Raw genomic sequence first — 11,885 nt, 5'->3', positions numbered from 1 at the left:
ATAAAATTAAATAAATAAATAAATAAAATAGGTGCAAGTTCTGAGCTTCCCAGAACTCCCCTCTAGTGCAAGATGCATTTTAACAGAATAACAGTTAGCAGCTCACTTTGGTTTTGTTCCAGAACTTTCTACCTTAAAGGAGCCAATCAACATTCCTGGCTCTCCGTTATGTCTGCCCCTTCTCAGTGTTCCCATCACCCACCAGCCTGCTCTGTCCTGGCCTTTACCCCGATTTGGGGGAGGGATGGCAGGAGAAGCATGGGAAAGGCTGGGTTAATTTGCAGGCAGGCCAGGAAAAGGCAGTCGGTGGATGATGGATGCTGTGCAGGTAGAGACCGTTAAAAGTCGTTGGTTCTGTTTGAAATTGTTCTGCCGGCAGCAAGATCTGACTGCTGGCCCAGCGATGGATTCTATTGCAAATAAGGCTGTTTCCAAAGGAGGCAGAGGAGGAGAGGTCCCGGGGCTTATGGAGCCAAGGAACTGGATGAGGCTGTCGGCAGGCCCAGAGGATGGGAGAGAGGCCTCTTTAAGGAAAAGGTGGAAGAGACAAGATCAGAAAAAGGAAAGGAGGTGAGGTTGTCGTGCAGGAATGCAAGCTAATTTGAGGGCTAATCCATATGGAACTCCATTTCCATCTGTCCTGTTTGCCATCTAGAGACTAAAATGGAAGATCTGAAACTTGAGCAGGCCAGGAACAAGGAGTGTATGTTGGAGGTGGTGACCCTTTGAGAGCTGTATGCAATGAAATTTCATTTTGATGTATGCCGATTGGTGTACTTTCAAAATGACAATAAAGTTGTTGTTACTGAGATGGACTAGATTTTTTTTTCAAGGGGATTGTAAATTGAAATCAAGAGATTTGATAACAGACATTCTTGGTTTTCTTTGTACAATTAGCAGCAAGGTTTAGAGTGGATAAAGTGCCACCTCGGGGGCTGTGGTGGGAACACCCTAAAATGGCTGATCCTGAACACCATTTTTGTGAAAAAGGCAAATTCTAGGTTGAGGATTATTTGGAGGGAACACGATGATGATGATATAATAAAATAATAGTAGTAGTAGTAGTAGTAGTAGTAGTAGTAGTGATAGTAATAATAATAATATTGAGTCGGAAGGGACCTTAAACTGCCAAAGCCAGAATTCAACCTGCAGGTCCCCTACCCGTCTGCTGTCCTGCCCAGTGGGAGAGACTGAGCCGAGGATGTCCGGCGTGGGGAGCTCGTTGGCCCCACGGAGAAAAGGGGTGGCTGCAGGGTGGAAGGGTTTTGCCTCTAAAGAAGGCAAGAACCTCTGGGCGACCTGGAGAGGTGTAGGGGCTACAGGAGCCTCGTCCTTGTTCGCAATGCCTTTTCCCCGCCTGGCCTCCCCCTGGGAGCCCCTCTCTCCTTTGGGGCCCTCAGTAGTGACTTCTTCTTTTTAAAAAGCCTCCTCCAGCCAGGGACAGTCCAGGCCCGGTTCTGGATGACACCACAGAACTTCAGCCTGCGGAGCCCAGTGACATCACACTGCGGAAGGCAACCTGTTCCACAGGGCACCTCGGAGCCAACAGGTGCTGCTTTTCCTCCTAGGTTCAGGCTGAGTTGCTGCGGAGAAGAGGCTGATGACCTCAGAGAAGGGGCCTGGGGCTGTTAGGGAAACACACCCAGAAGAAGAAGAAGGAAAAGAAGAAGGGAACCGTGGGCAGACCCTACCAATAAGGTGTCTTTCCATTATCCTGCGGCATCCCATTCCTTGAACGGCTGACAGCTGCCAGCCTCACAGAGGCTGCTGCTGCTGCAGGAGAGAGCACGGGGCATGGGGTCAGGTCATCTCGGCTGCCCCCTTCAGGGCTGCAGAAGATAATCCAGGAAGGGGAGGCCGGAGTCAGCTTTGCAGGGAGACCCGCTGGCCTGGGACCTCTTCCTTCCTCCCTGCAGCGACTGGCCTGGGCTTCTCCAAGCAGGGCAGAGAGGATGATCCGGCTGATGGAGAGCAGGGCGACCCTGGTCAGGTGGAGGCAGCTGTGCAGCAAGTCATTGGCCAAGTCCAGGCTCAGGTACTACGGCTCAGCCGCAACGGACCAGCCCAATATCTGGTCACCAGATGCATTTAGCACACCTGTTCATCAGAAAGAGGCTACGGGATTCTGACCCATAGACTGACAGGCTCTCCTCCCGCAGACCCCCCCCCCCTGTGAGCTTTGCTTGGTACGGGTAGCAGAGCAGAAGGGGGGAGGGGGACATGAGCCAGATCGTGGGAAGAGAATTGCTGGTGGAAGCCCCTTCCATCTACCCCGGGAGGGAAGACAGAGTCAGACTTACAGAAGCAGCCACAGCTCAATAATTTCTGCCCTGAAATTTGTTCCAAGGCTACACACACTGTAAAACACACAGGAGCCCAGGTTCCTTATTCTTATTTGGGGCTCCATGTGAATAAAACCAAAGAAGATGGGAGCCTAAATGAATCTCCACAAAGATGCAAGTGAAAAAGCCTTTGGGGAGCAATGGAGGAAGAAAGGGGTGTCTGGCGTCCTGGCCAAAGATGGGGCGAAGAGCCCCAGGAGGGCTGGGGAAGTTTGAATCTCTGGGGGAACCACACTCCAGGCGCAGCTACAGCTCGAAAGCCTAAGCTCTCGGCAGTTGAAGGGGTTGGCAGAGGCCCATTCCTGCCTTCCAATCGGATGGCCTCTCCTTTCGCAGGCTGCTGTCTCCTTCCTATTTTGTGACCGACCAGAAAGTAAGATATTCTAGACACATCAAGAAGGTAAGGAAGACTGGCCAACAAGATGGCTGTATCTCCTCTAGAAGCGGCTTTAACCATCTAGACTGGGATGGGAAACCTCTGGGGCTCCTGGTGCAGGGGCACCATGGAGACCCCACCTGAAGAGAGACTGGGGCGGCTGGCAAATGCTGCAGGGTGGCATCTCCCAGAGGGGGAGGGGGCTTGCTCTGTGCTCCCCACCAACTTGGGGTTCCGACGTGTGTGTGTGTGTGTGTGTGTGTGTGTGTGTGTGTGTGTGTGTGTGTGTGTGTATGGCAGAGAAGGCAGGGCCAGGCTAAATAGGAGTATTTTCCGCCAGGAATCAACATCGTTTGTGGAAAACCTATTCAACGGACACTTGGAGCCAAAAAACCTCCTTCCTTTCCCCTCAGGTAAGGGGATCCGGGCAGAGAGAAGGGATTTGAGGGTGCTGCGAGGCAGGATGGCTGACCAGCCCCCCGGGTGTTCGGGGCTGGCAGTGAGCCTCCTGTCCTGGCAGCCTCTCCGTTGCCCTCAGCTCTCTCACTGGAGCAGGCCCAGGTCTTGCAAGCCATGGTGGATCCCTGCGCCCGGTTCTTTGAGGTAAGGCCAGCTGAGGTTTTCCTCCTCCCCGGCCCCCCTTCCAAGAGAAAGTCCTGCCTGGAGGGTTGTGCTGGCTCCATTTCTGTCTGAAACACCTGCAGGAAATCAACAATGCGGCTGCGAATGAAGCACTGGGCAGCATCGAAGAGGACACCGTGGCAGGCCTCAAGTCGATGGGCTGCTTTGGGCTGCAGGTGCCCGAGGATCTGGGGGGCGTCGGGCTGACCAACACCCAGGTGAGGCCCTTGGAAGGCTCCTGGAGGGAAGCAGGAGGTCCTCCTGGTCTGTCCTTTCCCAGCCACTGCTGAGAGTTGGGAGCACCCCCACCCCTCCGCAATGCAGAAGAGGCAAGCTCCCTCCTCTCCCGTTGCTCCCTGGGCCGGCATGGGCGGTGGGGGGGCGGCAGAGGGACCAAGAGGGAAGATTCTTTGCAGCTCAGGGCTGTCCTGGGGGGGTCCCGGGCGCTCTCTGGGCCTGGCTGTTTCCTTGCAGACGTTTCACAACCCAACCAGGGAACTAGCACTAGAAGGGGGGCGGGCTTGGCCCTCTGTGTATCAACAGAACAGGTGGCCCATGGCTTACGAACACAATTCAGCCCAAAATTTCTGTAGGCAAGCAAGATAGTTGTTATGTGAATTTTGCCCCATTTTACAACCTTTCTTGCCACAAAGCTATTCTCCAAAGCACAGGAGAAGGCAGGACAAGAAGCAACAGAGGGAAACTAATCAAGGAGAGAAGCAACCTGGAACTAAGGAGAAACTTCCTCACAGTGAGAACAAATAACCAGTGGAACTCCTTGCCTCCAGAAGTTGTGGCTGCGATATCACTGGAGGTTTTTAAGAAGAGACTGGACAGCCATTTGTCCGAAATGGTATAGGGTTTCCTGCCTGAGCAGGGGGTTGGACTAGATGACCTCTAAGGTTCCTTCCAACTTGTTGTTGTTATTATTGTATGTTAAGTAAATCATTGCAGCTGTTAAGCTAATCACACAGTTGTTAAATGAACCTGATTTCCCATTGATTTTCCTGGTCAGAAGGCCGCAAAAGGGGGTCACGACCCCCTGGGACGCTGTGACCATCATAAATACAGGCCAAGAGCCCGAATTCTAATCTTGCGGCCACGGGGACGCTGCAACAGCCATAAGAGTGAAAAACGGTCATCAGTCACTTTTTTCATTGCTGTTGTAACTCCGAATGGTTGTAAGCCAAGGGCTGCCTGTAGGCTTTTCAGGCCAGTGTTGGTAGCGCCTTGACTTGGGTGCTGCCTGCCTGCTGCTGCTGCTGCTCCCTGCTCAACAACCCAGACAAAGAATCAAGCAAGGAACAGCCTAGCCCAGGAACAAGCCAGGAGAAAACTGCATTCCCACTCCATCTGCCCACCGAGGATGTTCCCTGGCCAGAGACAGCCAAGCTCAGAGAGCCCCGCGGTCGAGGGGGATGGGGGTGGCTGAGCCGCCTGCAGCCGCCTGACAGTCTTTCTTCCTCCTCCTCCTCCTCCTCCTCCTCCTCCTCCTCCGTGGCAGTACGCTCGCATGGTGGAAGTGGTTGGGATGCATGATCTCGGCGTAGGCATCACCCTTGGTGCCCACCAGTCTATTGGCTTCAAGGGCATCCTTCTCTTTGGAAACAAGAGCCAGAAGGAAAAATACCTCCCCAGGCTGGCATCTGGTAGGCTGAGCACCCCCCCCACACACACACAAAAAAACACATTGGCTGGGTGAGGGGCCTCCCATATCGAAGGAACCAGGTGGAGGGATAGCTGCACCCGGCATGAGCTGATCCAGGGAGGGGTGGGAGTGGGCCCAGATCTCAACACACAATGTGCTTGTATGTGTGAATATCTGCTAGGTCTGGACTCTTGCCCCCCCCAAAAAAAAAACAGGGATGGAAGCAAGAATTGGCCTCTTGGTACCATTTCTGAAGGCGAGAGAGCTCCAGGTGGAAGGAGGGCGGGGAGGGGTCCCTGGAGGGTATAGGGAGAGACGGCCCTTGGCAAGGCTGCCCCATCTCCCAGGAAGACCGGGCTCCCCTCTCTTGTCCCAGGCGAGGTGTGCGCAGCCTTCTGCCTTACTGAACCGTCGAGCGGCTCCGACGCAGCCTCCATCCAGACGGTGGCCGAGCTCAGCCCCTGCCGCGGCTTCTACACTCTCAATGGGAGCAAGATCTGGATTAGGTGAGGAGGAGGGGGGGGTCGCTGAGTTGGGCACGGGGCTCTGTCGCATGGGTGGCTACCAGGCTGGTCACTGGGCTCCATGGCTTGTGGCCAGCCGCTAGCCTGGCCCGCCTCACCTCCCTTCCAGCAATGGGGGCACGGCCGAGATTTTCACAGTGTTCGCCAAGACTCGCATCAAAAATGTCACCACGGGGGAGGAAAGGGACAAGATCTCGGCCTTCATTGTGGAGCGAGCCTTTGGGGGGGTGAGCAGGTGAGTCGAGGGGGCCCTATGAGAGCGGGGGAAGGCGCTGCAATGCCACCAGGGGTCAGTCCTGGGCCCTCCTTCCCCTCCCTCATCCATTCTGAGGCTCATCACCGTCCCCTCGGGTGTGGGAAGAGGCTGCTGCCCCTGCAAGCCCCCCTACCCATCCAAGGGAGAGAGGGAGGGTCCCCAGCCGAGCTGGCTCTGATCTGCCCTGGTCCCTCTGTGCCTGTGCCCTGCAGCGGCCCTCCGGAGCAGAAGATGGGCATCAAGTGCTCCAACACGGCCGAGGTGCACTTTGAGGACGTGAAGGTGCCCGTGGAGAACCTCCTGGGGGGGCTCGGCAAAGGCTTCCAGGTGGCCATGCACATCCTCAACAACGGCCGCTTCGGCATGGCTTCAGCACTGGCCGGCACCATGCGCGGAGTCCTCCTCAAGGCGGTATGCTGGCAAGGAGGCCGCCATGCCTGCGGTAGGGGGCCCCTCCCCTAGGCCAAGCCCCCCCCCAAGGTTCCTTACTCCGGCTCTGTGCAGGTGAACCACGCGGCAGACCGGCAGCAGTTTGGAAAATCCATCAGCCGCTTTGGGGTCATTCAGGAGAAACTCGCACACATGGCCATGTTGCTCTATGTGACTGAAGTGAGTGCAGCCGGCCAGCCCCCCCCCTTGGGTCTCCCCCACTCGGTCCTGGGCGCCCCCCGGACTTTCGGCCAGTATAAAATCGCCTGCATGATGGGCTCCAGGCGGCTGCCACAGACTCCCCACTTCAGGGGGGGGCAGGGCCCAGGTGTGAGGCTGCCCAGCAGTGCCCTGCCCCTTGCAGGCCATGGCCTATGTGCTGAGTGCCAACATGGACATGAAGGTGCCTGACTACAAGCTGGAGGCGGCCATCAGCAAGATCTTTGCCTCCGTAAGTGGGTCTGGGGGGGCAGTCCTGCTTTCCAGGAGGGTGAGCAGCGGCTGTGGAGACTGGTCCTGGTCCCTGGTGGGTGGAGGGCAGGGGGGGCTAGGCGGCTGGCCATTGGCACCCTGCAGTTCAGGTGGAGCACCCTCTGGACCGAGAGGCTCTGGGCAGCTCTCTGTGCCCGGCCTGCTGACTGGCTGCAGCCCCAGTGCCTATTGGAGCCAGAGCTGCTGACCCTGCTTGGCCATGGGATGGGAGTGGGGGCTGGGCCAGTCAGCCTTGCTGTTCGTGTCCCCAGGAGGCAGCCTGGACTGTGACCGATGAAGGCATCCAGATCCTGGGTGGGATGGGGTACATGAAGGTAAGTCCCGCTGGGCTGGGCGGGGTCTCCTGAGTCAGGAAACGGACCGACTCCTTCCAAGCTGGGTCAGGGCCCAGCAAGACCCCCTGCAGGCTGCTGGTTTCCCGGGCAGGAGGCCGGCGTGGAGAAAGTCATGCGTGACCTGAGGATCTTTCGCATTTTCGAGGGCACCAACGACATTCTCCGCTTGTTCGTGGCTCTGTCGGGCATGGAGGCAAGTCAGGCCGTCTCTGGGGCCAGTGTGGTCCTCTGGGGCAGCCCGTCCAGGACAAGCAGTGCCCGAAGCGCTGGGATCCCCTCCCCCCATGAGAAGCCACTTCTCGGGAGGGGGCTCTCGGGGGGGGGGGCTGGAATGGAGAGAGCCCCCTTCAGAGTCAGCCTGGCTCTTTGCCCTCCCCAAGGCTGAGCATGAAACAGCCCTTCCGGTACTTTGCTGCTCCAGCTTGCACAGCCACAGCTTCCCTCTCCCTGGAGCTCAGCCCTCCCGCCCCAGCGCCCTGAAGTGTGTGTGTGGGAGGGGGAGTTCCAACCGCCTGGGGAGGCTGCCCCAGGACAGACCCTGCTCTCTGCTCTCAGTATGCTGGGCAGACCCTGAGCGGCCTGCGCAAGGACCTCTCCAACCCCCTGGAGCACATGGGATCCATCTACAAGGAGGTGGTGATACGAGCAAAACGGTGAGGCTCCCTCCCCAGGGGCATCTGGGGCTGAGGAGGCTCTCTGATTCCACAACAGCTGCACTCAAGACCCCCCCCCCCGTGGCCCTCCCAGGGCTCCCAAGGTCCTGCTGCTCTGATCCCCCCCCGGTGCCACATTCCTATTCAGCAGATCCCCACTTTCTCTCCTGCAGCAAAGTTGGGGTCCCCACTGGCCAGACTCTGCAGGGTCTCGTCCACCCAGAACTGGAGGACTGCGCTGCTCTGGTGAGAGGCCCAGGGGAGACCCAGCAGGGCGGGCAGCTTCCTCTGGGCATACCAGCCCAGTAGCCTTCCCTGCTCCAGGCGCCTGAGCTCCCCTGTCTGAAGGAGCCTTCCGTGCAGCTGGGCGGCCTTCCGAGTTGCCAGGGGCCTCATCCAAGGGCCCTTCTGGACGGAGCTCTCCTCAAACCCTTTCGTCACCGGACCCCCTTCCAGGGCCTGAGGGGCTTCCAAGAGCGGCTGCCCTCCTCCAGGGGTGGCTCCTGGGTGTCCCCAGGAAAGCAGCCAAAATGGCTTTCCTACGCGCCTCCTCCTCCTCTTCCTCTGGGGGGAAGCAGGCGATGCCCGAGCCCCTTCCCCACAGACGCCCCACGCTGGCACCTCAGGCTCAGGCGCTAGAGCAAGAAGAAGTGCTGAGTGTCAAGCAAGAACATCCGATGTTAGAACCATGACCCTGAGCAAGGAATGAGGGGGAGTGGGGAACATCTGGAGGAGAGGGCCCATTCAGCTGAGCCCCCCTCCCATTTCTCTCCCCCCTGCAAGGTCACCAGAGCCGTGGAGCTGTTTGGCGAGACCATCGAGAGTCTGCTCCTGAAGTATGGTGCAGCAGTGACAGGTACAGGCCCTGAGGGGAGCGGCTCTGCCGAGCATCCTGGGCGCCCATCGTCCCCCCTGGGCCCCAGAGGCCTCTAAGGGAGCTCAGGACGGTGCAGAAGTGAGCCCAATTCTCTCGAGAGTGGGGGTGGAAGGTGGAATTCACAGCCCCCCACCCCCACAGAGACAGATGTTTCCACTGTGGAAATGGGGGGGGCGGAATGCAGGACCCACAGCAACTTCAGGGGTTGCTGCAAAGGAAGCTGGACATGGCCCGGAGGGAGGTGCTGGGTGAGAGCTGTCCAGGGGCCTGACTTGCCCTTCCCGGATTCTCCCCAGACAAGCAGTTCCACCTGAGGCGTGTGGCAGATGCTGCCATAGACACCTATGCCATGGCCGTGGCTTTATCCAGGTAGGGGGAAGGAGGTGGGACGGGATGGGATGGGAAGCAGGTGCCTGTGAAACGAGCCTCATCCGTCTCTCCTTCCAGGGCCAGCCGGGCCCTCTCCCTGGGCCAGCCCACCTCTCAGCACGAGAAGCTTTTGTGCCAGACGTGGTGCCAGCAGGTAACACAGACAAGTGCAGCTCCCGGGCTCTGATTGCTCTTGGGCAGCACTGCTTGCCTGGTGGGTTCCTAGTTTGGGGGGGGGGCTGCTTTGATCCCCTACCTTCTGCCCCTTCCCCCTTGCAGCCTGCTGGCCGTCTCCTCCCAAGCTATGGGGCACGAGGCAAGATGTAGCATGACAGCCCCTGCTTCCCTCCTACCAATGGAAATGGGGGGGGGTTAGGCTTCAGCAAAACCCCTGGCAGTAGCCACAGCTTAGGGCCTTCTTAGAGCCCAGACAGATCAGTGCAGAAGCCACACTAGGGACCTTTGCCTTGTGCTAGGCTTGAAGGAGCAGCCCCTCCCCACGGATCACAATTTCTGTGGCTGGCCTGAAGGGGGGCTGTGCCAGCTGATACCCAGACCTCCTCCCCCTTGATTCAGCACCACTGAGAAGAGAGTCTTCAAAAGAAGGAGTCGGGGTGACAGGGTTCCAATATTTGAGGGGCTGCCAAAAAGAAGAAGGGGGGTCAAGCTATTCTCCAAAGCACCTGAAGGCAGGACAAGAAGCAACAGATGGAAACTGATCAAGGAGAGGAGCAACCTGGAACTAAGGAGGAATTTCCTGACAACGTGAACAATTAATTAGTGGAATAACTTCCCTCCAAAAGTTGTGCGTTCTCCAACACTGGAGGTTCTTGAGAAGAGTTTGGACAGCCACGTGTCTGCGGTGGCATAAGGGGGTCCGACTAGGTCCCTTCCAACTCTGTTACTCACAGGGATAATAGCATGGCTTGCACTCTGTTGTCAGAAGGGAACATGGTGAGACCGGTGATGAGGTCCTGCAAAAACACTGCACAACCTGTCTTCCATTGGGGGGGGGGCTTTCTCCCCTGCATGGCTGGACTGATCCGGGCTTCTCTCTCTTTCTGCATAGGCCTTCCAGCGAGTGCGGGCATCTCTGCAGGAAGCCAAATCTGCCAGCTGGGAAGAGGTCTTCACCAGCATGAAGCTGATCTCAGACGCCTTGGTGCAGCACAGGAGCACCGTGGCTTCCCATCCCCTGGGCTTTTAAAACCGAGATTTTGTTTAGCATGGAACCAAATAAATGCTTATATGATCCTTCTACTAAAGCTGTCTTCACGTGATTTGCTGGTGTCTCTGCGCTCTTGTCATTGTGTGTGGGAAATTCTTCACATCTGGAGAACTGACTGACGTTCAAGATGAACGAAGCCAGTTCCCTTGCTCAACCCCCCAAAAAGTCCCAGTTCTGCCTCAAATGCAAAGCAGCACAGGCTGGAGAGAAGCCTGCAGCTCCTGCTGGACACTTTTTGGATTATGTGCTATCAAGTTGGTGACAACTCTTAGCAATCAGATGGGTAGATTTTCTCCACAACAATCAGTCCATTCAACAAATGGCTCAATCAACAAAATGTATTGACTTAGAAGCAGCCTACAAGCCTGTAAAGAGTCAGATCAATCGAGCAAGTGACCACATCACTGACAGCCAGCCACCTCACCCAGCCGTCTCATGTGACCCCCAAACAGGGTCACCTCTCCCCCACGCAATCTTTGCACCATGTGACCTGTCAATCTCTGGGCCAACCGACCACCGTAACCACACAGGACCATTTAAAAGCAGACAAGAACTGAAACAAGATGCTTTAACTGAAGTTCCGCTGATGATGTAACATAGCCTGATGGCAAAAAGTTCAGAAGCCAAACGGCCAGCTTGGAGAACAAAACCACCACCAAAATCAGTCCCTAATCTGGTTCTTCAGGTCTTCCAATAGCGCACCCCTCACCAGCGCAAGAGTCCACCAGCCGTGTGGCGGGCTGTCCTCTTTCCTTCCAATCTTCCCAGCATTACAGCTGAGCCTTTGCATAAATGTTCCCAAAACAGGATAAGTGGAGCCTGGCCATTTGTGCCCCAAGTAAAAACTCCGGGTTGTTTCCTTCAATTACTCATTGTGTATTTTCTTGGCTCTCCACAAGAGTCTTCTCCAAGACCCCGGAGCACCCCCGCCCTGGCTAGCCTCCTTCTTCCAACTCCGCTTCCAGAGAATGTCTGACCAGGCATGGCCGTCCCCCCTCGCAAAGCCAGGAGGGGCTCCAGCATCGCTTGGCCTGTGGCCTTTTCTCCCGCCTACTCCCATGTGGCCTCCCTCTGGCTCTAGCAACCGCTTGGGACCCAGAGCCCACTCGGGACCCCACGCTGTTCTGACAACGTCGATAAAATAACAAGGTCTACATTGGGATAAGTATTTTTTTAAATATTTATACTGCATACATTCCCACTTTAGCCACAGAAGTCAGCTGGGTGACTTTGGGCCAGTCACCCTCACAGGGCTGTTGTGAGGAAAAGAGGAGGAAGGAGGTTGTTACGTTTGTCGCCTTGAGTTCTTTGTAAAAATAATAAAAGTGTGATACAAATAAATACATTTTCTCAGTTAGGAGTAAGTGGTGAGTCTTCCTTTGCCAGAGCTCTTCAGACAGAAGGTCACTTATGTTGAGATGATCTCTGTGGTCTCTTCCAACACTCTAATTCCGGGAATTAACTGGGTGTACTGGAATCGGAGTGGAAGAGGCTGGTTCCTCCAGTTTAACAGCCCCCAGAAATTCCCCAGAACAAGAAGAGGCTGGCAGCCACGCTGAAAGAGGCCGAGGGAGGCAGGGGCCATTGACTGCCCGCAGGTTGAATTCAGTCCAGTCCAGCTGGCTTAGTTGGGTTCAGCGCACATGACAGGTTTTGGTATGCTGGACTTTTCATCTCATGCAGGTCTCATGTGGCTGCTGAGCTACCGAAGCTCTTCAGCAGGGGGAGAAGCCTG

General features: G+C 56.4%; 1 protein-coding gene across 5 annotated transcripts; it reads left to right on the top strand.

Annotated features, from left to right (window-relative positions):
* Positions 1–509: 509 nt before the first annotated feature.
* On the top strand, positions 510–10,187 carry LOC120307167 (very long-chain specific acyl-CoA dehydrogenase, mitochondrial-like). 5 transcript variants are annotated; one of them, XM_039341538.1, is made up of 21 exons: positions 510–570; positions 1,569–1,698; positions 1,943–2,035; positions 2,679–2,742; positions 3,059–3,131; positions 3,239–3,321; positions 3,423–3,557; positions 4,844–4,988; positions 5,364–5,493; positions 5,621–5,746; positions 5,980–6,178; positions 6,272–6,376; positions 6,561–6,647; positions 6,940–7,002; positions 7,115–7,216; positions 7,579–7,676; positions 7,850–7,922; positions 8,460–8,532; positions 8,850–8,922; positions 9,001–9,076; positions 9,992–10,187. In XM_039341538.1, the coding sequence occupies exons 2-21, from the start codon at positions 1,601–1,603 to the stop codon at positions 10,127–10,129; spliced, it is 2,034 nt and encodes a 677-aa protein (XP_039197472.1). In that variant the 5' UTR covers positions 510–570; positions 1,569–1,600; the 3' UTR covers positions 10,130–10,187. The 5 variants fall into 5 exon arrangements, with proteins under 5 accessions (XP_039197472.1, XP_039197473.1, XP_039197476.1 ...); XM_039341539.1 differs by having other exon boundaries at positions 3,257–3,321; positions 9,992–10,129; XM_039341542.1 differs by having other exon boundaries at positions 1,917–2,035; positions 9,992–10,129.
* The last annotated feature ends 1,698 nt before the right edge of the window (positions 10,188–11,885 follow it).

This window comes from Crotalus tigris, unplaced genomic scaffold, assembly GCF_016545835.1.
Source record: "Crotalus tigris isolate CLP2741 ecotype Arizona unplaced genomic scaffold, ASM1654583v1 scf7180000017765.3138416, whole genome shotgun sequence".
NCBI lineage: Eukaryota > Metazoa > Chordata > Lepidosauria > Squamata > Viperidae > Crotalus > Crotalus tigris.
Note: the sequence above shows the minus strand (reverse complement) of the source record. Positions and strands in the feature narration are given on the sequence as shown.